The 25,137-nt window shown below is 50.1% G+C and overlaps 2 protein-coding genes across 2 annotated transcripts in view; one reads left to right on the forward strand and one right to left on the reverse strand.

Moving 5' to 3' along the window:
- Positions 1-9,588, reverse strand: part of TBC1D22B (TBC1 domain family member 22B) — a 40,087-nt gene extending 30,499 nt beyond the window's left edge. The window contains exons 1-3 of the mRNA XM_065404457.1: positions 9,512-9,588; positions 3,490-3,546; positions 2,097-2,401 (exon numbers count right to left, since the gene is read on the reverse strand). Coding sequence (XP_065260529.1) covers positions 2,097-2,401; positions 3,490-3,546; positions 9,512-9,567 — 418 coding nt within the window. The 5' untranslated portion in view covers positions 9,568-9,588. The remainder of the gene's footprint in view (positions 1-2,096; positions 2,402-3,489; positions 3,547-9,511) is intronic.
- A 12,355-nt stretch (positions 9,589-21,943) lies between these two features.
- TMEM217 (transmembrane protein 217) lies at positions 21,944-22,525 on the forward strand. Its single transcript, XM_065404321.1, has one exon. The coding sequence runs from the start codon at positions 21,944-21,946 to the stop codon at positions 22,523-22,525; it is 582 nt and encodes a 193-aa protein (XP_065260393.1).
- Positions 22,526-25,137: the final 2,612 nt, after the last annotated feature.

Here is a 25,137-nt window from a genome sequence, read left to right on the forward strand (position 1 = left end):
AGGAGACTGGACTGTTCTATTCCACAGGCAGAGAATAGGAGGGATGGAGGTGCACCAGTGCCTGAAGCCCCCGCAATGGCAGGGAACTGAATACGTGAGAGATACCCAGATAATACTGGCAAGTGACCCGCCCTCACATGCCACAGAAGAAGGTGAACCTTCCCCCCCCCCCCCCGGCCCCCCATGGTCACTGCCGATCTGACCTGCTAGAAAATTCCTTCTCACCCCCATATGGTGATCAGTTAGACCCTGAGCATGTGAGTAAGAACCAGCCAGCCAAACACTTAAGAAAGAGAATGCTTGGTGCCACCCCAGAGTCCTGGCCCTCCCCATCCGGTGTCCCATCTTCAGCCCTGGCCAAATCTGATATTTCACAGGAAGGAGACAAAAAACAAAACAAAACAAAACCAGAATATGTTGGGGGGAAACTTCCCTTCCTGACCCCTGCAAGTGACGGACACCCTGAAGCATGAGATTTTTGGAAACATAAGACAAACCAAAAGGAGACCCCAGGGCTGCCAAGCCCTGCACTCTGCCATGACGAGCAACCCAGCCCTACCATCCCACTCATACATTTGTCCAGCTCTCTCTTTAAACTAATTACATTGTTTGCCCCCCCCCCCCCCCACAACTGCTAAGTCTCCCATCATTCCAATGACCACCTCACTGGCTTTCCCCCACCCTGTACCACATCCACACTCCCACTGTCGGGGAGCCAGGCATCCCCGCTTTGCAGTAGCGGCTCTCACACTTTCATACTATGAACCACTGATCCAGCCTGAGGAAGTCACAGTGCAGGGATGGGATGCCAGGAGGGCCTGGCTGCAAACCCAGCAGCCAGGATGGAACAAGGCCAGCTCCCTGCAGCTGTTCTTCCATCACTTCCTCCTGATCGACCCTTTCCTCTCACTCCCAATGTTCGTCCTTGCCTGCCTTCCTTCCTCCCTTTCGCATTCAGCATGCCTGCTCGCCCCGCACTCCACCACATCTCAGAGAGTGAGGGTGCTTGGGAGTCCCAGGGAAGCTGACCTTGAAGGTTACCCCACCTTGCCTCCTTTAGCCTACTTCAGTCAGAGCTGGAGCAGAAATGGAGACATTACGTGGCCTCTGATGCCACCTGGTGGCTGGACTCATCTGCCGGCTCCTTTTCACATGGTGAGTATTTAGTCGGGTGTTTCTAGGTCCACTGGCAGCATGGAAGGACACATTTACATGACCTCATAGACTTTAAGGCCAGAAGGGACCATCATGATCATCTAGTTTGACCTCCCGCCAATCACAGGCCACAGCCACTCCTGGAATAGACCCCTAACCTCTGGCTGTGTTTCAGAAGTCCTCAAATCATGGTTTAAAGACTTCAAGTTACAGAGAATCCATCATTTACACTAGTTTAAACCTGCAAGAGACCCATGCCCCACATTGCAGAGGAAGGCAAAACCCCCACAAGGTTTCTGCCAATCTGACCTGGGGGAAATTCCTTCCTGACCCCAAATCTGGCCATCACATAGACCCTGAGCATGTGGGCAAGACCCACCAGGCAGACACCTGGGAAAGAATTCTCTGTAATAACTCAGAGCCCTCCCCATCTAGTGTCCCATCACCCTGCTGCCTCTGATGATAAAGCAATCACATGCCTGGGATCAGACCAGGATGCAGCACTGACCTGGCAAGACACCTAAGCCAGAGGAGTTAATCTAGCACACCAGGTAGAGCGCTCTGGCTGGGCACTCAGGCCAGGATCAAGGCAAAGCGTCCCATCAGACTCAAAGGATCACATTCCGACCTGTTCCAAGTGGGCGCAGCTCCACCAGAGCTCTATTCACTTAGGAAAGGTCTGAATTTGGCCCAGAGAGTCCAACAGCAGCACGTGGGGTCCCGAAGAGCCACAGGCAGAGCATCTCGGACACAGCTGAATCAGATGGCCTGGATTTGAGGCACTGGAATAGAATGAAGGATCACCTGGGCAAACCAAGGCTTTGAAATTAGTAGCCGGAGGCTGAATTCCACAGTCAACCAATACAGCACGTGGGTACTAGCTTCAAAGCCAGACAGCTAGGATAGCATATGAGCAACAGATTGGTCACTGCCTCTCTTACCAGGTGATCTGGACAGTTGGGCCTCGCTGCTGGACTTGATGACCTTGCAGTTGGTTGGCATCTCGCTGAGAGCAGACTGGGCCCGCTCAGGTTTCACGCGCAGCTTGCTGTGGTTCTCCAGCACCTGGGCTGCTGTGGCCTTGGCCACTTTAGAGTTCAGGGTTTGGAAAGAGGAGGAGAAGTCTTCGTCTTCATCATCGCCGATGTCCCAGGCGTCACTGGTGTTGCGTGCAAACTCGTGAAAGCTAGAGGCCTTCTTATTCTTCAGGGGCAGCGTATTGCCCTTGGAACGTTCCTTAATGAAGCTGGGAGCCAGGGAAAGAGGGTAAGTGCCACAGAAAGAGCCAACCCCAAGCTCCTTACTCCTCAGACAAGACCATTCCATGTACCCTTTTCTCTTCCTCCCGTGGTACAATCCCTTCCCCTTCCAAATACTTCCTTCCCTTTGCCCTCTGGTATACCCCCCCAATGCCTCTTCATCCCATGGTACAATCTCCTTCCTAGGCATGAGCTAAGGAACGCAAGAAATCCCTCCACGCAACCCCCACGGCAAGTAAAACGCCGGAAGGCAGAACAGAGCTGGTACAGTCTCAACACAGGGAAGGCCAATGCTCCAGCTAACCGTTCCTATCAGGAAGGTGCTCAAGTCTATCTACTCTGCCCAGCAGGGCAAAGGAGAGGAACTGATTCAGCTCCAGGCTGCATGAGGCCGCTCCTAGGTTTGCAACTGCCCCAGCCGCATACAAAGAACAGGAAAAATAATGGATACTTTCAACCCAGGGAGAGGTACAGGAGCAGCTCTGTGCTCACATGCTGGCCAGACTGGCCTGATGATGATTTCAGACACAGGGAGAGCGCTCCCACTACCTTCAAGCTCCAAGAGTCAAAGTCCACCGTGATAAGGAGCCAAAGCCAGGAGATAAAGTCTCCCTTTCAGTGCTGGGGAAATGTGCTGACTCGACAGTCCCAGGGGCTGAAGTGCTGCCCGTTTACAGGGCAGAGACTGCAGGGGAAGCAGCAGAGATGTGGTTCCCACACACAAGCTGCCAGGTCCTCCCCACTGCCCGGGAGGGATCCCCTCTAAGAGCAAAGGGAGAGAGGTCAGTCACCATCGCCCAAGAAATCCTTGGTCTCTCTGCTAGGCGGTGGCTATGACAGTAGTTCTATGATGCGGACTCCTTGCTACTAAGGCGAGGCCATGGGCTCGTTTCACACAAGCCATCAACTGGGAACGTGGGCCGGAGTCAAACAGATGCCCTACAGGTGCAAGGCTTCAAGGGAGTACGGGAAGTCTGGAGAGCCCCTGCCCAAGAAGGGACAGAGAACATCCCAGCAAAGCAAGCCCTCCAATGGAAACAGAGCCAGAGGGGGGGCGGGGAGATGCGGCACTTACTTTTTGGTGAGCCGGGGATCCAGAGGAGGATGCTGGGCTCCGTAGACAGGTTGAATACTGCAGGGGAAACAAAAGCCACAGAAGATTTGCGAATAATTGCCTCAGCCTCGGACAGGGTCACATTCCTCAGCTGTTCTTGGGAGCCGCAAGCAACTTCAATAGGGTTCAGAGTTCAAAGCCTTTGATCAAAGAGCCACAGTCAGCTGAAGGTTTATTCTTTCTGAGAGCAGAAAAGACACTGTAAATGATCAGCCGCACTCTGGCTCAGCTGGGCAGGTGGGAGCGGGGTACTGGGCGTCTGGGTTCTATGCCCGGCCGTGACACTGATTCATTGCGTGAGTATGAGCCTCAGTTTCCCTCACCTGTAAATTCAGGCCAACAGTCACCTACATCAATGGGGCATCAGAGGCATAGTTCGTTATGCCTTGAAATCCTTGGATGAAAGTGCGTAGCAAAGGGCAAAGTATTACTGCCAGTAGCATGCTCGTGTCTTGGAGAGAAAGATGTGGGTTTGAGCTCCCCACCAGGTGCTGGGCTCACAGTCACTGCTGAGCAGTGCAGAAAGTTACAAGGAAAACACTGCACCGAGAGGCGTGATTGGAGCTCAAATCCCAGCTTGGTGAAGGACGCTTGGGCAAGTAACTTTACCATCGTGCCTTGGGCTCTCTACCTGTGGATCAGACTAACACTCCCGTCATTCAAAGGCAGCAAGGATGCTATGAAGCTCTGAACCGCTAGGCAATGAGGCCTAGCCTTCACAGATGTTAAAATGAGGATATCGCTAGTTTCACAGGCAATTTGAAGATCCCCAAGGCAATTTACACAGAGCAGTAGGGGATTCAGTCCAAGATTCAGGCTAGTTATACATGCCCCCAAGCCCACTCTCCTGCCAACATCCAGGCCTATTGCTCTGTCTGCCTCCACACCAATGCTCTGAGAAGCACAAGCATTCCTGGAGGATGGTTCTCTATATAACCAAAGCCCATCCCTCTGCACATATGTCACGTACCTTATTTAACAGCAGGGCCCATTCTCAGCTGGTGTAAGCAGACCGAGCTCCACCTGAGTCAATGGAATTGCAGTCGCTTTCACCAGCTCCGGATGGAGCCAATGGCTCCAGGTAGAGCCAGTGGCACAGAGAGCTGGGCCCTGCGGTACAGGAGGGAGAATGCAGTCTGGCTGCAGCTGGAGAACACGCTGAGTGCTGGGAACTGTCTGGCTAAGGGGAGGGGGAAGACGGCAGCACAGGTACAACGTGGCAGGAGGGAGAAACAGAAGAGTGAACAGAAGAGCTGCAGTACAGGCACAGGGCGACAATGGGCCCTAAACCCAGGAAAAGCAATGGGTGACCAAACCTAGCATGGGCTTTCCTTGCTGCATCAGCAACTCCTGTCTTTCAGCCTGACGCTCGAAAAAGACTAGCTGTATTTCCCCAATAGTGATTAGGCTGGGAAGGAGTTTGCTGGCTAATTAAGATCTAGCTGTCAGGACAGCCATTAAACAGAGGTGGCTGTGTTGGTGGGCATAACGAGCAGATTAACCAGGGCAAAATAAGATCAATGTTGCTGGCAAATGACTCATGTCAGCTTCTTTCAGAGGCCAGGAGAAGCCAAATCAGTTGTTTTAAAGCATAACGCGAGTTTTACAAAGCTCACCAAGCCGCCCCTCTGTACACTGATCAGTGTCATGTGTGACACCAAGAATCCACATGTTCCTTCTGGGAGAGGGTCCTCATTTACACACAGGAAGGGCACTGGGAAAAGACTGACACAGGAATATTGGAGTCCCCTTTGGGAACACACCACTGGTCCCTCAAATCTAGAATCCCGCCTCAGGCTGGCTGTGGTTGCAAGCAGCTAATGCTCAGAAGTACAGACCTAAACTTTTGAGTGCACGCACCCAATGGGAGATATCTTAAGGGGGCAGGGGTGTCTGATTTTCTAAGCAGGTCCCTTTAAGCTGTCTCAAGGCAGACACCCAAAACCAGAGATAACCCAGATCACTAGTCACTTCTGAAAACGTAGCCCACAAGCCTGGGTTATTTTCATATGAACAGCTAAAAATGTCATTGGTCAAGTATTTCCCAGCCCCCTTTGGGACGCTAGCTGCAGTATCTGACGTTGGTTTCCTGCAGCAGCGAGTTCCACAGGATGACACAAAAGCAGCATTTCCTTTGGTTTGTTCTGCTGTTCGTTTCACTGGCTGAACCTTTTGTCCCTGTATTATAGGATGATGTAAACAGCAGAGTGAGGAAGAAACACAAACACTCCCAAAGAGAAAGCTACAATGGGATTGATTTCTAGGGTATGTTGGCAATTTCATGAGCTTCCACTTTAACAAAAAACAAAACAAAAAAAACTTGTTTCCTTAGATGGCCATCCCCAGCCAGTAAACCAGGCCATAACACCGATAAGGACCAGCTGAGGACACTGCGGACTTCCCCTAACTGGGCTACTTATAGAACTGCTGAAAATGACTACAGTTAGCTCTAACTTTATAGTGGTTGGAGTTTTTGTAGAGGTGCATAGGAAAAAAAATCTATGTAAAAATCAGCTTCAAGAACCATTCACATCAATAATCTGCCTGAGCCAGAGATATAAAAATATCCAGAACAAGACTGGGAACAGCCTAGCAACCAACATGGGACTACTGAAAAGTAATAATACGCAGTCCTTAGTGTCTGATCCTGTTCCCATTGGCTTCAAAAGGGAGGAGGATTTGGCCATTATGAAGTCCCCTTCATTGGAGGATCTCAAATGTTTTCATGGAATGTTCAGATTTAATTTCCTTTTGATGCCATTTACTTTTTCAATGCAACAGTTTAGCTAGTGAAACTAGTGTAATCAATTCCACTTTTTGTATCTAGTTAGTTCCACTTGCTTGTTCTCTGCTCCACTAGTGAAAGGCTCTGAGTCAACAGAGAGGTGCAGTGAATAGGGCACTAGGTCAGGAGACCTATGCTTTGTTCCCATCTCTGCCACCATCCAAGGTCACAAAGCAGCTCAGGTCACTTCATCTCTCTGTGCCTCTCTTCCCTCTCCCACCTTTGTCTATTTAAGTTGGAAGCTACTTGGGGTGGAGCCTCTCTCACCACATTCATGTACAGTGCCTAACACAATGGGGACTTGACCTCATTAGGTCTCCAGGGTCTACTGTCTATAAATAGAGAATAAGGTTGCTTGGGTTGCCACTGCCACAGCAGAAAGTAAAAACCAAGAAGCCTGTCAGTGACACCCAAAATATTTAACATTTTTATTCTCATTAGGCTTCACAACACACTTTATTATTAAAACCCTACGCACAGGGCCCAAACTTCCCAGGGCCCTAGAGAACCTCTCTCTGTAGCACAGGAAACCTGAACACCAAGCCTTGTGCAGGAGAACAAGTGAAACTGACCAATCTTGTTTCACTGAACAAAATCCAAGAAATCAACTAGGTTCATTATTCCCATTGTAATCATTTATGGTTATTAGCAAGAAAAAAACCCCGTACATTTTCTTCACATCTGTTTTTGATTTTTAGTTATCTTGACAGCTGTGACCTTTTAATACTGATGTGCCGTTGAACCAGCGTGTCTAATCTGAGAGGCCATGTGGCTTGGTAGACTCGGTCTGGGATGTTGCCAGCTGGGTGACGATGGGCAAGTCACTCATCTTTCTTATAAAAATAACAGGAGTACTTGTGGCACCTTAGAGACTAACAAATTTATTATGCCTCAACACCCACCCCAATTTCTAAAATGGGAATGATACAACTCACAAAGCGCTTTAAGATCTACAGATGAAAAGCGCATTTGACAGATTTGATGGATGAAGAAAGCACGAGTGCTTATCCCAACCATCTCCAGTCCCTTCCAGGGTGATCAGCATAAAGGGAAGGAGCCAGCAAACACACAGGAAAAGACCACAGAAGGTTTGGTTAAGCAACTCTTAAATAACCTTAATCTCCTGAGGCCTTAAGCCTAGCATCTCCTGCTTCCCTCCTCTACTATCCACTGACCTGCCAAGAGTGACAGCGTCAAAATGGGGGTGATTCAGAGCAAGGATTTAAGAACAGAGACATTCCCACGTTACACTGATGGATTTGACAGAATATTAGCACGCTGGCCTGTTGGGAGAGAGGAATAGTTTATCCAATGCCCTATGAAGTTTGAGTTTCTTGTCTGGGCTGGTTGGCTCGTAGTTCTTTCCCCAAACCGGTTTGCCTGGTTAAGCTCTCAAAAGTTGAGCTCAAAGCAGTTAGAGATGGAAGAGACTTGTTATCTTAGAGACCACCCCTCTACACAGGCAGGATGTGGACTCCTGATAAAGAATGTACCAGATAGTAAGATTACACTTAAAGACACGTGCTTACACATTGTGGAATTTATTTTCCAGAAGAAAAGGAAGAGTTGTGGGTTATGTCTGCAGCTTCACACCACCCCCCCCCGCCCCGATTTGAATTGTCCCAACAACCTGAGTTTGAGCAGGGACAGCAAGTGAAAGTGAGAGCGCATTAGAAAGAAAGAGAATTAACTGGCCAAGCAGGATTTAAAGCCAGCTAAGCATTTCAAAGGCTGTGCATTTGCACACCAGAAGGGGATTGCAGGGTCAAGATGAGATTAATGGGGGTGTGGAAACCGTGAAGCCCATATGAACTGCTCAGACTTTAACCTAACCTTGTAATACTCCTCACAGGGAGGTGGGTGAAACTCCCCAGCCTTTTCCCTTTCTCCTGGGGATTTGCTTTGTTTTTCTATGGGAACCTTCCTCTCGAAACCACATGGGAGGAGCCACTCTCCAGGGCAGGTTTCCTGCCCCCAGCTCTCATAAATCTATTTTAATGCAGTGGTTTGTGCATTTCTCCCTCCAAGTAAGCATCCCTTGCTCTAAAGGAAGCAGCACCTTACTGCTCCCCAGCCAGAGGAAATGAGGTGGGGAAAGTGCCCCCACAGATTGTTATTGACACTTCCTGAGGACGAACCCTCAATGGAAGCAGAGTTTAAGGGGAGTGCAGTGATACAGTCTCATGTGGTATGCAAGGACACCCATTCTGCTGTTTGCTTGGGGGCGAGGGGAGATCTTGCTGTTCAAGGAGAAGCCTCCAGGGCAGTGTATGACCTTGGGGGGATGAAGGGCTTCTGCTTCAACATTTGCGGGGGGGGGAGGAGGGGGCACCGTATATCCCCCAGCTCTGAAGTTGCCCTTTAGATGCCCAGCAAGCCCCTCTCCACTTTGCCTCCTACCTGTCCCACTCCCGGATGCGGCGTGAAGGAGAAAGGACTCGCTGATTCCTCACCCCGCAATATCCAGCCCAAATTGTTCCTCCTCATGCTTGGCTTCCCCCACTGAATGGAGACTTGGTGGGGGGGAAAGCAGGTGGACAGGAGTTTAGTTAACCGGCTCCTACACGCCCCCTTCTGTCACTGGCTCCCATTCCCTTGCAGGAGTTGCATGGGGGCAGAGATACATATTACAGGTACCCACAAATCGATGTGGGAAGTGAATCCCATTCCCAGGCAGATCCCCTCCTCTTAGGCCCAGGCTGGAGATGAACATCAGTTAATCGATTAGTCGGGATCAAGCAGGAGGAATATAAGAGGGGTCGTCTTCCTTCTCCCTCCCTGGAAAAACTGCCCAACTCCACACATGTATGAGCTGGGGGAGGGAGGGGTTGGCACCCACAAAGCACTAATAACCGGCCTGCCCCACCTCTCCCAAGGAATGGATGGAAAAGGGGGGTGGCCCCCTGCCCGGGCTAGGAGATCACCACTTAGTCGGTATCAATAATCAATGAAAGGGCAGGAGGAAGGAATGTGTGTAGCCCACTCCTCTGAGGATGTCACCGATTAACTGGTGCTGGGACCGAGCCTAGGGGGTGTCACCGATTAGCCGGGACCGAGCCCGGGGGGGGGTGTTACCGATTAGCCGGGACCGAGCCCGGGGGGGGGGGGTTGTCACCGATTAGCCGGGACCGAGCCTGGGGGGCGTCACCGATTAGCCGGGACCGAGCCCGGGGTCCAGGTGCCCCGAGCCGCACTCACCTCCCCGGCAGCTTAGCGCTCCGCTTCCAGAACTGCTTGCTGCTCTCAGCGGCCATGGCTGAGGCTGGGGCCGGGCCCCGGCCGGCTCCGGGGGGGACGAGCAGGGGCGGCAAGTCCCGGAGCCGCGGGCCGAGGCCGCTTCACCTCCTTCCTCCGGAGGCCCCGCTGCCAGGCTCCGGCGCCGCCATTTTGGATCCGGGAGGGCAAACCCCGGCCATTGGCTTCCTGGCTCCACGGCCTCCGGCTCGGCCAATCCTCAGCCGGGATCCTACCGCGTCGTGAAGCGAGGGAGTCCGGGGCCTGGCAGAGGGGCGGGGCCACGAGAGGCGGGAGAGACCATCTGCGTGCAGGGAGGAATAAACCATTTCCACTGGAGGGATGGAGTGGAGTGAACCATCTCCACTGAGGAGGGGGGAGAGTTAGGTTAAATCATCTCCACTGGTTGGAAAAGGGAGAAACCACTCTGCTTGGGAGAGGAGTGGGAGAATAGGGTAAATCTTCTGTCTTGGGCAGGAGGGGTAGAGTGGGTTAAACTATTTGCGCTTGGAGGGAGTTACACCATCTGCACTGGGGAGGAGACGGTTAAACCATGGTCACCAGGGAGGCGGTGTGAAGTAGGATTAAACTAAGGAGTTGGGGCGGGGACTTTGGGCAGGGGGTTGGAATGGGGGCGGGAAAAGGGCGGAGTCAGGGCGGGGCCAGGGCGGCAATTATTTCCCGGCCTAGGGGCGGCAAAATTATTAATCCAACACTGGAGTGGCCACATTTTGGGATGGCGCTAGGAAGTCTGGGATATGGGTGGTTGGAGTCAGGCCCGCATAATGCAGTGTAGATGCTGGAGCCCCAGGTTGGGACCTAGAGTTCAGCACTTCCTAAACTGGGGTTAGCAATGAATGTAGATGCTCCAGCCCTAGGTTAACAAACCCAGCGTCTGCTAACTCAAGTTCTACTAACCCTGGGTTTATATTACAGTGTAGACATACATCATATGTCCTGGTTTTTCATCTGAGTCCCTGGAACACCTGGGATGGATGTGTCTGTGTCTCAGTGAAGGTTTTCCCCCTACTTGTTTTTGTTTTACATTAGACATTCAGGGTTTTTTTAAACCCAGAAACTCTCTTGGAGATTGGAGGGCTGTTGGCCTCGTAGAATCTATGGAACTCAAATGTGGGAGAAACACTTGGGACATCTTTGTTAAAGATCCCACACCTTTCCATTGAGGAGTGGGGAAGGAAGAGACACTTCACACTACACAGTTGAGATCTCCAAAAAGTTATCCACCAAAAGCAGGAAGGAACTTTCCATTGCTGCTATTGCCAAGGTTAAAAAACAAGCAGAGCCATACCTCCCCCAACACCCCATGCTCCATGCACTCCCCTTTTTTTTCTAAAGGGGGAAAAATTTTCTGAATGTGAATGTGTGATATAAGTGACATGTTGATCTCCCCTCCCCTGTCCTGCGGAGCGGGGGTGCGAGTACCGACTATAGAGCTGCTGGGGTTTAGTTTTTAGGTGGGTGTGGGCTTTATGGCTACTTCTCCAAGGAGCGGATCAGCCAGGGGGTTTACTCCACTTGTGCTGAATCTGCTGTTGAGGGAAGGGAAGAAGGCTTTCTGCTCTACGGGAGGGGTGAAGTTAGAGGCTGTGCATGGGACCCTGCAGCAAAAGCTTGCCAGACCCAGGGAACTTGCTGGGGTGCTGACTTTACCCTGGCAGTTCCTACGTGGCTCTGGCTGCCTCCAGCGGGGATGCAACAATTGCCAGCCATGCCAGCTAACAGGTACTTGAGCAGAGAGGCCAGTTCCTAGACCAGACCATCTTTCTTCTCTGATGACTTTGGATCAGGACCTTTGTCCAGGACACTACACTTTACCATTGTTCAGCAAGTAGTTCCACATTATGGAATTTCTCTTCTGTATCACTTTTCTTTCTCTCTCTCTCTCTCTCAGAACAACAACAACAAAACCCAACACCATAAACATTGCATTACAATCTCTGTGTTCACGAAGAGAACACAAATGCTGCAAAGCCAGGCACCCAACGCCAGGGCATGCCAAAGTGAACGTTTCCTAGGCACCCTTAACGCTGTCCCTGGCCTGGCTGCATTATTCGCCAGCTTTTCAAGCCCCCAGCACTCACAATTGGTGCCAAAGTTTCCTGAGAGCTCAGCTCCCGTGTAGACATCTAAGGAGGGGGCCAGGTTTGCAGACGTGCTCAGTGCCTGGCAGCTCCCATTGAGAACCATGGCCTCTGCTTTTGGGTGTCTAAATGGAAGCTGAGCTCCTTTGAAAATGGACCCTGTCATACGATGTTTAATAACATGATCCCCTTGTGGGAGCTCAGAGCCGCTGAAAATCAGGTCCTAAGTCTCCCAAGGTGGCCACTTTTGAAAATTTGGACCCAGGTTTATTTCTCCTACCTCGTTTTGTAAGTAAATGAGAAGGGGTGGTTTGGCTGCTAAAGCAAAGAGCTGACCACTGGGCCTCCTGGGCTCTCTGTCTTAACCTTCATCTGTGCACTGGCCTCGAGTTTGTTCCTTTGAGTCAATCAAGGCAGCTAAGACCTTTGTGAAGGCCAGTCTGGACCCTCCCTAAACCAGTGAGACTCAGACTGAAGCTTGCAAGCCGCAGGTGATTCTTTAATGGGTCTCCCGTGGCTCTTTGCAGCACATGATGTTAAAACACTGTGTGATTGAATTATTAGTCAATCTAAGTTATTAACGAGTCAGGATGCTTTTACTATGTTATTAACCAATTGAGTTATTGACTTGCACTAAGTTATTTGCTGTGAGGATAATATATATATTTCCCCATCATTCACACAACTGTGGCTCTTTTGGGTAATGTTGATTGCTAATTTGGCTCCTGAACTACTGAGGTCTGAGTATCACTGCCCTAAACTTTTGTTACAGGCTGATAACAAACTCTGCGGTAAACAAACATTTGCAATTCTGGAACATGTATTTGGGGAGCATTCAAACTAGTCTGTGCAGACATATATTAATTGCTGTGAGATAATTAGCAATCAATTTATTCAAGGTTAAAACTCAAGTGTCAACTTGTCTGTCTGACTGTGGGCAAGTCACTTCCCCGCCTTGTGCCTCAGTTTCCCCATCTGTAAAGTGGGGATAATAGTACAGACCTGTGCCCAGAGAAGTCGAGAGGATTCCTTCAATACTCTCAAAAGTGCTGTGAGGACCTGAGAAGGAAGGTGTTCTAGGTGGGCAAAATACTATTATTTGTGTAAAAATTTAAGAAGAGAATGGGTCTGATTCTCCATTTCCCTGCACCATGCGTGGTCACTTACACCAGGGCTAAGTGAGCAGAAAGTCAGTATAAACTGCTGGCAGGCTGCTTTGCTTGCATCGTTTGCCCACTGTGCGTGAGTCTGAATGATTTACACAAGGTGTAAGGTGAAGGAGAATGGCCCCCAGTGTTTCTCTTTAACTTCAAGTGAGGCGAGGAAGTGTCTTTTTTAAAGTTAGACAGGGATTCCTAGGACCAGATTTTCTAGGGCTCAGCAGACACAACTGGGGTCAGATTTTCAGAAGAGCCAAGCACTGAGCACATGAAAATCTGGCTCTTTGTTTCAGTGCCTAAACGGGACATGCTAACACCAGAGGGCAGTACAATTCTACAGCTGATAAGAAGCCAGGCCACCTACACCACCCTGCATTATACACCTTACAGAGCTTCTCTTTTCTCCTGAACCAGCCACCTCCTAGGTGCCAGCAGGAGCCTCCCAGCTGGAAGAGGGCCAAAGCCAAAGGCCAACTTTCGATTCTGAACAAGACTGAAAGTGAAGGGACAAGAATCAGTTCTCCCTCCTGTGCCCAGCCAAGCAGGGGAAGGAACTTAAAGCCAAGTGAAAGTTGAAAGTTAATTTTGTAGCTCCCAGCTGCAGCGAGATCAGCCCCTCCAAGGCAGGGGCAAAGTGGGGAGCACGCGTGCTGTCTCTTGAGTTCTATTAGAACAGAAAGGTTCAGAGTTTCATACTTCCATAGCCTTTAAAGTCAGAGGGGACCATTAGATTACCCAGTCCAGTGGTTCTCAAACTTTTGTACCGGTGACCCCTTTCAGATAGCAAGTCTCTGAGTGTGACCCCCCTTATAAATTAAAAACACTTTTTATATATATTTAACACCATTCTAAATGCTGGAGGCGAAGCAGGGTTTGGGATGGAGGCTGACAGCTCGCGACCCCCCATGTAATAACCTCGCGACCTCCTGAGGGGTCCCGACCCCCAGTTTGAGAACCCCTGACCTAGTCTGACCTCCTCTATATCATGAGTTCGCAACTTTTTTCTTTCTGAGGCCCCCACAACATGCTATAAAAACTCCTCGGCCCACCTGTGCCACAGAGGTACAAAAATAAAAAAACGGAATATTATTTTTGTTTTACTTACTTGGTGTGAAACGCGTTGCTGGTGCTGACCCACAGGCTGGGTGGCCCGCTGAGGTGAGTAAAAGGGCGGATGTAGCGCTCCCTCCCCCGAGTCCCACCACCTGGGGCAGATCCCCTTGAAACCTGCTCACGGCTACCCAGGGGGCTGCAGATCCCTAGTTGGGAATCACTGCCCAGAGAATTGCAGTTACTCTTGTACTGAGTCCAATAACTTGTGTTTGGCTAAAGCATGTCTTCCAGAAGGCACCCAGGCCTGATTGGACAACATCAAGAGATGGAAAATCCACCCCGTCCCTTGGCCGTTTGTACCAATGGTTAATCACCCGCATTGTAACAAATGCGTGCCTTATTTCTAACGTGCCTCATTCCTAATGGGACAGGTCCTGATTCGTGACGGGGCTCACAGGCACTAGCAGCAATCATCATCGTGATGTCTTACATAGAGATCAGCCTGAGTCACTGCCCCCCGCCTCCAAAACCCCAACATCTGGCAGTCGGCATCTCACTTTCATAAATGGCCCCTCTCTTTATAATGGGCTGGAAAAGACTTAAGATCAAAACACATCCCGCCTCCAAAGATTAGGTTGATCAAAATCTGCAACCAGCTTTTGCAGCTGGAGCTCAGCTTTCTCTTCCATCTGGTTAGCAAACTCACAATGCACCGTAACACAAATCATGTCACCGAGAGACAACACAGCTTTGCTCCGGTAGCAGAGGTGCTCATAGCCCTTTGCAAACCATGAATGCACTAAACCTCACAACTTCACAATCAGCGGGAGGTCAGATCAATATCACTAGTCCTGGTTTGCAGAGGGGGAAACTCTGGCACAGCGAGTCCAAAGGTCAATGTTTTCTAAAGCGGCGACCGACTTGGGGCACCTCCAGTTTTGGGACACCTTGGTGCCTGATTTTCAGAAGCATGAAGCGCCTATAAGTGCAACAGAAGCCAATGGGGGCCGTGAATGCTCAGCATCTCTGCAAATCAGGCCTACTTACTGTGGCCCGGGGAACTGAGCCACCCTGAATCTGTGGACATGCTTGAAAATCTGGTCTAAGTGCTCAGAGTCTGCCCCAACTCCCACTGAAGTCTGTGGAAAGATTCCTTTCCATGTCAGTGGTCACTGGATTGGGTCCTTCGCAATCCATCTGTTCCATCCAGGCCTCAGGATAGGGAGATAGAGAAAATTCCCTCTCCCTGGGAATTTTACCTCTGGCTTCTTCACAGATTGGCCCCACAGGCTTTGTTCCTTGGGGAAATTGTTTGGGAATGACTCAGATGAAATCAGGCCTAGTTACAAGACATTCCCCTCCTCCCTGATGGGCTAAGCCAGCATCCCAATTACTGCCCCCCAAAGGAAGGTGGTGCCCAGGTTTTAACTCCTTACTTGCCATCTCGCAGTGGGGCAGGAGAGGAAAAGTTTGACTTTAAGGTTTTATTCTGCCCAAATCCTGGTTTTCCCATGAAAGGTGAAATGCACCCCAGGCAGAGGGCCCACATGGGGCTAGACCGACAAATGAACGCAGGGACAGATAGTCAAGGACTCAGCACCTGCAACTGGGACATGGTTTTCCAATAAGCTCACTCAGGCACCTAAGTAAGGGTCAGATTTCAGCAGTGCCCAGTCCCCAGTGTGCAAACGTGTCGGAAAGTCCTGCCCTTAAGGCCTATTTTGAGGACTTAAGTAGTGCCAAGGCCTCGGGCGAATGTCACTCTAAAATGATAGCTATGGAGTCCCGCTCGCATGTGCCAATGACGCACATAGAGGAAGGCATGAGCCAAGCAGGACAAATATAGGGCAATACACAGACCGAGGGAGGGGATGAAATGCCACCTGCTGCCTGAGGGGACTGGGTATTCACTCAATAAATAGTCAGCAAGCTGAGGAAAGGCACCAATCAGCAAAGGGAACCAGGATCCAGCTGTCTGAGGCCAGCTCCCCATTCCTGTGTGACATGAGTTTGGTGGGACTCAGCCCAACTCCCAGCAGCCAGGTATTCACCTCACACAAGCACCACAACCAGCAGCGACTCAGGCCGCCTGGTCAGCAGCCTCAGTGGAGAAGGCAAGGCCCTATTGAGACGAAATCCCCCCATCAGGCCCTCCACAGCTGAGTCTCATTGACAGAGTAGGATGGGAGGAAGCTGGCCACGGGCCGAAGCAGAGCAAGAGGGACAGGAGGAAGCCCCCATTAAAAGAACCAGAAGTCCTAGAGATGACTCCAGCCCTCAGCTCGAAAGCCTCACAGAACCATGAGGGCGTTCGTCTCCAGCCCAGGTCTGTCACTAGTAAGCACAGAGCGGGGAGGGAATACTACAAAGTTTATGGTAATACTGGTTCTGGGGGTAACCATGGTAGGGAGTGATGGGACGGAATAAAAAGCGTGCGAGCGGTTAGGGAGCTCCCATTGGGGTCAGGTATTTACGGCTCGGGGTGGGGTTTGTAAGGGCCAACGGAGGAGTATTTAGGGGAACTGGTGCTGCTCACCCAGTGTGGCACGTACGGGTATGCTAGGCCTGATTGTGCTTTCAGTGCCGCCGGTATAAACCTCCAAGTGAAGAGGGGCTCTGGCCTACACGCTATGTAAGGCGAGAAGGCTCCGGCACAGCACGACGCCAGCGAAGTCAAGAGTTACTCCGGGCTCACGCTGGCCCAGGGTTTGCATTGAGAAGGATTCTGAGATGAAGCTGACGAGACATGGTCCGGGAGCTAAGGGAGCGCAGGTGCGAGTGAGCGCACGTCCGCTCATGATTATTAGTTATTATTGGTACTGTGGGCGGGGGTGCACCCAGGGAGCAGGGCCCCCCTGTGCTAGGCGCTGTACAAACACAGTTCCAAAGGCTGTTTACTGCTGAGGGCTCCAGCATAAAATGAGAGAGAGCCAAGACCGTGTAACACTGAGGCTTTATTCACCCCCTTCCCCCCGACATGTACTGGCCTCTCTCATCAAGCACTTCCTGCCAGTAGAGTTCCCACATATTAACCTCTCCACACTGTCATCCTCTGATGCCTCCTACTGGGAAGCTGTCTAGCGCAACATTCTCAGATGCACTGGTACTTATGTTGTCCATGAATGCCTCAGGAAGCCGTTGACTGGGCTGGAACAAAGCGTTATCAGGCCGTCTTCTGTTGGATCAGTGCCGGAGTGGTGTCGGTGCTTCAAGGAGCTCATCTCTCCTGTGATAGTAGGGTTACCATCCGTCCGGGTTTCCCCGGACATGTCCGTCTTTTTTAGCTTTAAATGGCCGTCCGGGGGGGGATTTCTAATAAGGTAGAAATGTCCGGAATTTCCCCCTTCCCCTCATGCAGAGTGCGGCGCGGCTGATTGGACGGCTGTGCCTGATTGAAAGCCGCTCGCAGCCACTGGGGCCTCTAGCAGCCAGAGTCCCTCCCCATCCCCCTCCTCCCCCGCAGAGCAGCGCCTTAATTGTTTGGCTGCACGTGGAGCCCGCAGCTCTCCCTCGGCCTGGTAGGGGGGGGCAGGCAAGGGACAGGGAACGGGGGGGGTTAGATTGGTCGGAGGTTCTGGGGGGGCTGTCAGGAGAAGGGGGTGTAGAGAGCGGTTGGGGCAGGCAAGGGACAGGGAACAGGGGGGGTTAGATTGGTCGGAGGTTCTGGGGGGGCTGTCAGGAGAAGGGGGTGTAGAGAGCGGTTGGGGCAGGCAAGGGACAGGGAACGGGGGGGTTAGATTGGTCGGAGGTTCTGGGGGGGGCTGTCAGGAGAAGGGGGTGTAGAGCGCGGTTGGGGCAGTCAGGGGACAGGGAGCAGGGAGACTTAGATAGGGGGTGGGGTCCTGGGGGCAGTTAGGGTGTGGGGGGGAGAGGTAGGGGGATTCTGAGGGGGGTGGGAAGTGGGAGGGGGCGGGTCTGGGGCGGGGCTAGGGCGGCACCCCGTGTCCTCTTTTTTGATTGTTGAAATATGGTAACCCTATGTGATAGCAGCCCCCTAAAAGGCTCCGTGGGGTGAATAACAGCCCTTGTCAAACAGCGACTTTGGGCAAGTTTGTCTGGGCCTCAGTTCCTCACGGGTCACCTGGGGCTAATTGTACCTTTCCTCTCTCCCACTCTTTGCTGCCCCATCTATTGAGAAGGGTATTGAGAACTGGCCGTCGGGAAGTTTAGGCTTGAAATTAGACGAAGGTTTCTAACCATCAGAGGGGTGAAGTTCTGGAACAACCTTCCCAGGGAAACAGTGGGGGCGAAAGACCTCTCTGGCTTTAAGATTAAGCTTGATAAGTTTATGGAGGGGATGGTTTGATGGGATATTGTGATTTTAGTCAATAGGTCAATAACGTGCCATCGCTGGTAATTGGTAACAATGGTCAATGAGGGTCTGGCTGGAGAATCTTGCCCGCATGCTCGGGGTTCTGCTGATCGCCATATTTGGGGTCGGGAAGGAATTTTCCTCCAGGGTAGATTGGCAGAGGCCCTGGAGGTTTTTTGCCTTCCTCCGCAGCATGGGGCAGGGGTCGCTTGCTGGAGGATTCTCTGCAACTTGAAGTCTTCAAATCATGATTTGGGGACTTCAACAGCTGAGTCAAGGGAGAGAATTATTCCAGGAGTGGGAGGGTCAGCTTTTGTGGCCTGCATCATGCGGGAGGTCAGACTAGATGATCATAATGGTCCCTTCTGACCTTAAAGTCTATGAGATTGTCAGCTCTCTAGGGGAGGGATTGTCTATTGTGCATATATATGTACAGCACCTAGCATAATGGGGCCCTGAGCCTCACATACACAACACAAATAATAATAGAGTCCACACACACAGACTCACACAACCCTGATCTGGGTTGGGGCCTGTAGGCGCTCTCATAATGTACCCTGTGGTCTGGAGATCACAGGGGACGGCGCTCTTTGGCAGAAGGGTTGCAATAACACAAATTAATTAATAGATTTCCATTTATTTGGGTCTCTTTGGAATCCACATACACCAACCTAGGATGGCCCCCAAATGTATTTATTTTTTAAAGGGTAGAGAGGGGAGAATGGGAATTGATCAAACCTGACTTGGATAGAAATTCTTTTTTAAAGTTGCAATGAAAGCCACTTGTATGTGGCTGTTAACAATTCCTCTGCAGGATTGGCCACCCAAACCTTGCAGCTTCCGGTTAAGGCACAGAGGCAGAAAGTGAAACTGACTAGGCTAGTTCCACTCTCCCAGCTGGAAACATACGCAGTGGTACAGAGTAACTGCGATTTTTAAAAAAAATCATCTGAATTTTTTCATGCTTTCAGGTTATTTTAAATCTGGATTGTTTGTTATGGTATGATGTGCTGCACAGAACACATAGAAAGTTCTAGCATGCCCAGCCTCAAGTGTTCAGAAATCAGGGGTCAGGCCCCAACAATTATGAGATTGGCTTAAAAATCATGTTGTTTTTTTTAAATTAATAAACATGGGCTCTTTGTCTTTCCTTTCGGGGGCACTTGGGTAATGTTTTCTGGATTTTCTCCACAACCATGAGGGCTAGAAATGTGGGTTTTTTTAAACAGAAGTTGACATTCTCACCAAATCACTTGCCTCCAGGAGCTGGGGCTTTAAGAAAAACACCAAATATCACAATAAAATGATGGGAGTTGACAATACTGCCGTTCTTGCCCTAATGAACCTACAATCTAAGGCCCTGATCCTGAAAACACTTGAGCAGGTGCATAACTTTTGGATTCTTTTAAGGGAGGAAGCCAAACAGAGTCACGCCCCATTCTAAAGTGTAGGATCTAGGGCTGGCAGTAATGCATCCCTGCCCGATGTGGGGTCAGAAATCTCTTCATTGCCCAAACAGACCAAGGAAGCACTACTGATTTCTTGGCCATGGAGACAAGTCCTCTCCCAGGCCCTTGTCCTAGGTGCTGGTCTCCAGCAGGGGGAAGCAGCCACCTTTTGCTGGCTCTAGGCAGGTGGATAGTTTGGTTTCTGCCAATATCTGGGCCAGGTGCCTTCTGTTTGGCCATAGTTTCTAACTGTTAGATTAGCCCACTGCTACCTTCTGGTTTTTGTTTGTTTGTTTGCATCTTCCTCTGAAGCATCTGGCACTGGCCACTGTTGGAGAAAGGCTCCTGGACTAGATGGACCTTGGTTTTGATTCCATCTGGCAATTCCTATGTTCCCTTTGCTTTATAGGTTCCTGGTGAGCTGAGGAGTTGGAGGAGTTATTCCTTTAGCAAAGCAGGGTCCCAAGGGGAAGAGCACACGGTCTCTCAGCCATTAGGTCAGTGGCATTGTAGCTAGGCATCACTTCCAGACGGTGCAAAGATATCGCAGCCGATCCATCCACCAGGTCTCCTCCCTTTTCTCTCTCAGAAGGAGGGAAGTTAGCCCTGACCTGCTCACTGAGTCTAACCTTTGAGAGGCTGGAAATGCCTCCTGTTGGTGGACATGAAAAATGGAGATGAAATATAAAGGGCTACTTCCAGATGTCCCCATTCAAACAAACTTCTCTTGACACTGATGGGAGTTTGCTTGACTAAAGCTCCAGGCTTTGGCCCTTTGAGTTCAGTGGGAATTGCTGGCATTCATAGCCTAGAAATCTGGCCAGAGCACCACAATGGGAGCTGCTGAGCACTAAGCTAACTTGGTCAACCTGGTCCAGATTGCAGGCCCTGTTAGGCTCTTGTGAATCTGGCCCTGAGCTCTTTGGAAAACGTGGTCTGTGGATTTCCAGGAGAGCTGTGGGCGCTCAGCCCCCCTGAGGAGTCAGCCTGCAGGCTTGGCATTGCACCTTTTCTTTTATTTTATTTTGCAATGCTTTTAAAAAAAATAAAGTTCTGTGTCAGTACAGAGCTGGCTCAAGGGGCTTGCAATCTAGAGCTGAGTGGTTACATTGCAGCAAATAATTGATTCAACATATATTTGGTGATTTTAATGAAATAATAATAAAGACCTCACTCTAATCTAGCTCTTTTCATCTGTAGTTCTCCAAGTGCTTGACAAAGCACAGTATCATTATCCCCATTTTACAGGTGGGGAAACTGAGGCACAGAGAGGGACGTGACTTGCCCAAGATCACCCAGCAGGTCAGTGGTAGAGGTGGAAATAGAACCCAAATCTCCTAAGTGCTCTATCCACCAGGTCGCACTGAGGACGCCAACAGCTGTGAGACTGCTAGACTCTATGTTATTGAGATTAAAATAATAAGGAGGCTGATCCAAGGGTTTAGGCACCCTAATGTCATTAATTATTCGGTAAACACAATTAAATTTAATCTCACCACCATTAAAATCAGTTCCACGGGAACTCGAGCAATCAACCACCTGTCCCCTTCACTGTTTCTAAAAGGGGACTCGGGTGGCCTCCCCTTTAAAGCTGGCAGGTCTCTCAATTCAGAAGCTCTGGAGCATGGCCTGTCATTGATTAAGGGGGCTGGGAGCCCTTCTCTGCACTCGAGTGTTGGGGGAGGTGGACCGTGGTGAAGAGCACATAGGATCATGGGGGACAGAACCAAGTTTTGGTTTAGCAGGAATCTTGGTGAGATAGGGTTACAGTGTGTGTGTGTGTGTGTGTATGTGTGTGAGAGAGAGAGAAAGAAAGCGATGGGGCTACAGTGTGTGTGCATGTATGTGCGTGAGTGCGAGATGGGGTTACAGTGTGTGTGTGTGTGTGTGTGTATGTGTGTGAGAGAGAGAGAGAGAAAGCGATGGGGCTACAGTGTGTGTGCATGTATGTGCGTGAGTGCGAGATGGGGTTACAGAGTGGGTGTCTGTGTGTGTGTCTGAGAGAGAGATGGGGTTACAGAGTGTGTGTGTGTGTGTGTGTGTGTGTGTGAGAGAGAGAGAGAGAGATGGGGTTACAGAGTGTGTGTGTGCACACTGATCAACTCTCCTCCTTAGGCATTCCACATGATGACCCTCCCCTCCCACCCCCGCCCCACGATGTTTTAACCTGATCCTTTTCTTTTCCAGCACAGGCTTGAGTTCACTGCACTTAATCCCTAACACAAGCCCCGCCAACGTCTCTCCTAGCTTGCCTTTCTGCCTTTCTACTCTGCGACGCTCCTTCGGTTTCCTTGGCCAGCGACGTTGCCTGTGGAGAAAACATGACAATCATCTTGTGCCCGGCGGGGTTCTGTGGCATGACCCCCAAGGCCGGGGCCACTGTAGCTGCTGTCTACATGATCCTAGTGACCAGCATCTACCTGATCTTTGAGGTTGGCCACTTGGAACGAGCAATGACGGACATGGCACAAATCAAGCCCTTCAACTTAACCGAAGTGGGAAAGATGCTACCGTATTGCTACTATACAGCCATCACGCTGACTGTCATGACCTACCCGGTGTGTGTCTTCCTCATCTACTCAGTCCAGAAGCGGCTCTACATGGGCATGTTCGGCTATGTTGCATGGATCACCTTCTATGACCTGGCTAACTGCCTCATCGTGGCCCTGGCTTACCAGGTCTCCAAAGAAGCCTGGTTTTCCCTCAGCCCCCTGGAGTGGTTTGGGCTGGCCATCAGGATCCCCATGGATTGTTTCTGGCTCTCCTTCGTTGTCACATATGCCCTGATGGTTATTGAAAGCAAAGAGCAAGAAAGGCTGTCGCTCAGGATAAGGCGGAGCTCTAGGAACGTGTCAGAACCGCCCAGGTTTAGGTTGCGCTCCACTGCTAGGAAAGGCGTGTGAGGGGAGGTATTGGAGCAGTACGTTGGGCCCCATTTTCACGTGTTTCCTACTGATGGAGATGAGAGACCATTACCTATGTAATCTCCTTCCTCTGTTGTATAATTCAGTGTTTCTCTTGCTGTTGCTGCATTTTCCAGGCTCTGAGTTCAAGTCCTGAATAAATACCCCAAAAGCCCATGATTTATATTTGTGTTTTAGGTTTTTCCCCTTGTGACGATGCGGTTCTGGCGGGACCCAACTGAGAGTGCCAATTCAGGACAAATTGCTCAAACAGGGCAGTCACAGCCTAAGGCTGGGGTTTTTCCACCTCTAAGGCAAACCAAACCAGCCAGACTAAGAGGACTTTGGTCTCACCCCATTGGCTAACCACAAGTCTCACAAGCAATTCCCTTAGACACTCCAGTTTCCCAGTATCACCACCAGTGCCACTCGTTATGGGGACAAATGGTTATGAAAACCAATACCCCAGAAAAAGAAAAAAGGTTCTCCTGATCCCATAGGACCAAGCCCCAGATCCAGGTCAATATACAAATCAGATCTTTCCCACAAATCACGCTGTTGCCAATCCTTTAGAATCTAAAATCTAAAGGTTTATTCATAAAAGGAAAAAGATAGAGATGAGAGTTAGAACTGGTTAAATGGAATCAATTACATACAGTAATGGCAAAGTTCTTGGTTCAGGTTTGCAGCAGCGATAGAATAAACTGCAGGTTCAAATCAAGTCTCTGGAACATCCCCAGCTGGGATGGGACATCAGTCCTTTGTTCAGAGCTTCAGTTGTAGCAAAGTCCCTCCAGAGATAAGAAGCAGGATTGAAGACAAAATGGAGATGAGGCATCAGCCTTATATAGTCTTTTCCAGGTGTAAGAACACCTCTTTGTTCTTACTGTGGAAAATTACAGCAAAATGGAGTCTGGAGTCACATGGGCCAGTTCCTGCATACTTTGCTGAATCTGAAGGCATATTTGCCTTCTCTCAATGGGTCCATTGTATAGCTGATGGTCCTTAATGGGCCATCAAGCAGGCTAGGCAGAGCTAATCCCAGCTTGTCTGGGATGTCACCCAGAAGCATAGCATAAGTTTGCCATACAGACAGTATAGAGCCAATATTCATAACTTCAACTACAAAACTGATACACACATATAGACAGCATAATCATAACCACTAAACCATAACCTTGTCTTAGACACCCCATTTGACCCCCTTTATACAAGATTTGGGTGCCACTACAGGACCTTGGTTGCAACAATGATCTATATGGTCCCAGTTTATGTCAATAACATCACACCCCTGGCTTTTATTTTGCATCAGGAAGCCACAGGGCATGGGAGTCAGCAGAACTGGGTCTATCCACAGTTCTGCTACCGAGTCACCAAATGACCTTGAGCAAGTCATGTCATCTCCCCCTACCTCAGTTTTCTCATCCGTAAAATGGAGAGAAAGATATTGTTGTATAGTATATATGTAAGGCACTTGAAGCTCGAGGGATGAAAAGCCTGACATAAGGCCAGATTTTGAAAGATATTTAGGCATTGCGGTGCTCAGAGTTGAAACACCTAACTGATTTAAGAGCCTAGCTCTCATTTTCAAAAGGGATTTAGGTGCTTGGGACAGCTGTAAGTTATGATCAGGGTATCGTAAGAGCCCTGTAGCAGATGCTGCTGAGAGGATGCATTCAAGTAGACCATGCCGCATATCTTTGGCATCCAGCCTAACTAAATCATTGCATGGTTGCCATGTAGAAGTAAACAAATACAGCACCACACTACTGACGTAACTACAGCAGCTCCTCTATATAGGACGTAGGCTGCCACAAAGCTATTTACATCACTTCCCAGGAAGCACTCGCTTTTGAGCAGCACCTCCTGTGGGACAGTGTAGGAACTGGAGCTTAGCAGCGCAATTGCACATCGTGGGCAATAGCCAGGCAGAGTGAGGTTAGCGAACACAGGTGCAAGCCCAGACTGCGGGTGCACCTTGCTTTGCGGAATAACCTATCTAATAAAGCACAGGAACCTCCGGTGCTGCCGAAGTGGAGAATAGTGCCAATAGGTTTTGTTGCATCTCTGTTGCCCATCAGGGCTCTTGACACTGTGTTGGGGACGTTCCCCACCTAGATGCCAAGATTTTGGGAAAACTGAAGAAGAGACCGGCTTCCAGAAAATCCAGCCCAGTGCATGCTGGGGCAGGACTTTGGAATTTTTACCTGGTGCTGGCAGAGGCTCCAGCTAGCCACCTAAGCTCAAGCCTATTCTACCCCCGGGGTCTAAGATCGTGTGGCTAACGCTAGCCTCCACCAGTACCAAGACATCCACACTGCTATTTTCTAGGGTGCTCCCAGCTGCAGTGTAAACATACCCATTTAGGTGCCATTGACTTCCCAGGGCTTCAGCACATGTTTAAATGTTTTTCTGAACCAGAATCTTAGATGGATTTAACTCCCAGCCTCAGTGAGAGTTATGCCTACCTGACAAATGACCGTATTAGGCTGTGTGCTCTCCTTGGTACTTTGTGCCATTTGGATGTCATGTCTCCCTGACAGCATTTCCCTCCTACTGAGCTGGCCTGGCCGGGAAATAGACATAAGCTGCAGCAGGAAGCATAGTGACTA

This window comes from Emys orbicularis, chromosome 4 (genome assembly GCF_028017835.1).
Source record: "Emys orbicularis isolate rEmyOrb1 chromosome 4, rEmyOrb1.hap1, whole genome shotgun sequence".
Classification (NCBI taxonomy): Eukaryota; Metazoa; Chordata; order Testudines; family Emydidae; genus Emys; species Emys orbicularis.

Coding starts and splice junctions, on each gene's coding strand:
- TMEM217 (XM_065404321.1), top strand. CDS start 21,944: ATGACAATCATCTTGTGCCCGGCGGGGTTCTGTGGCATGACCCCCAAG.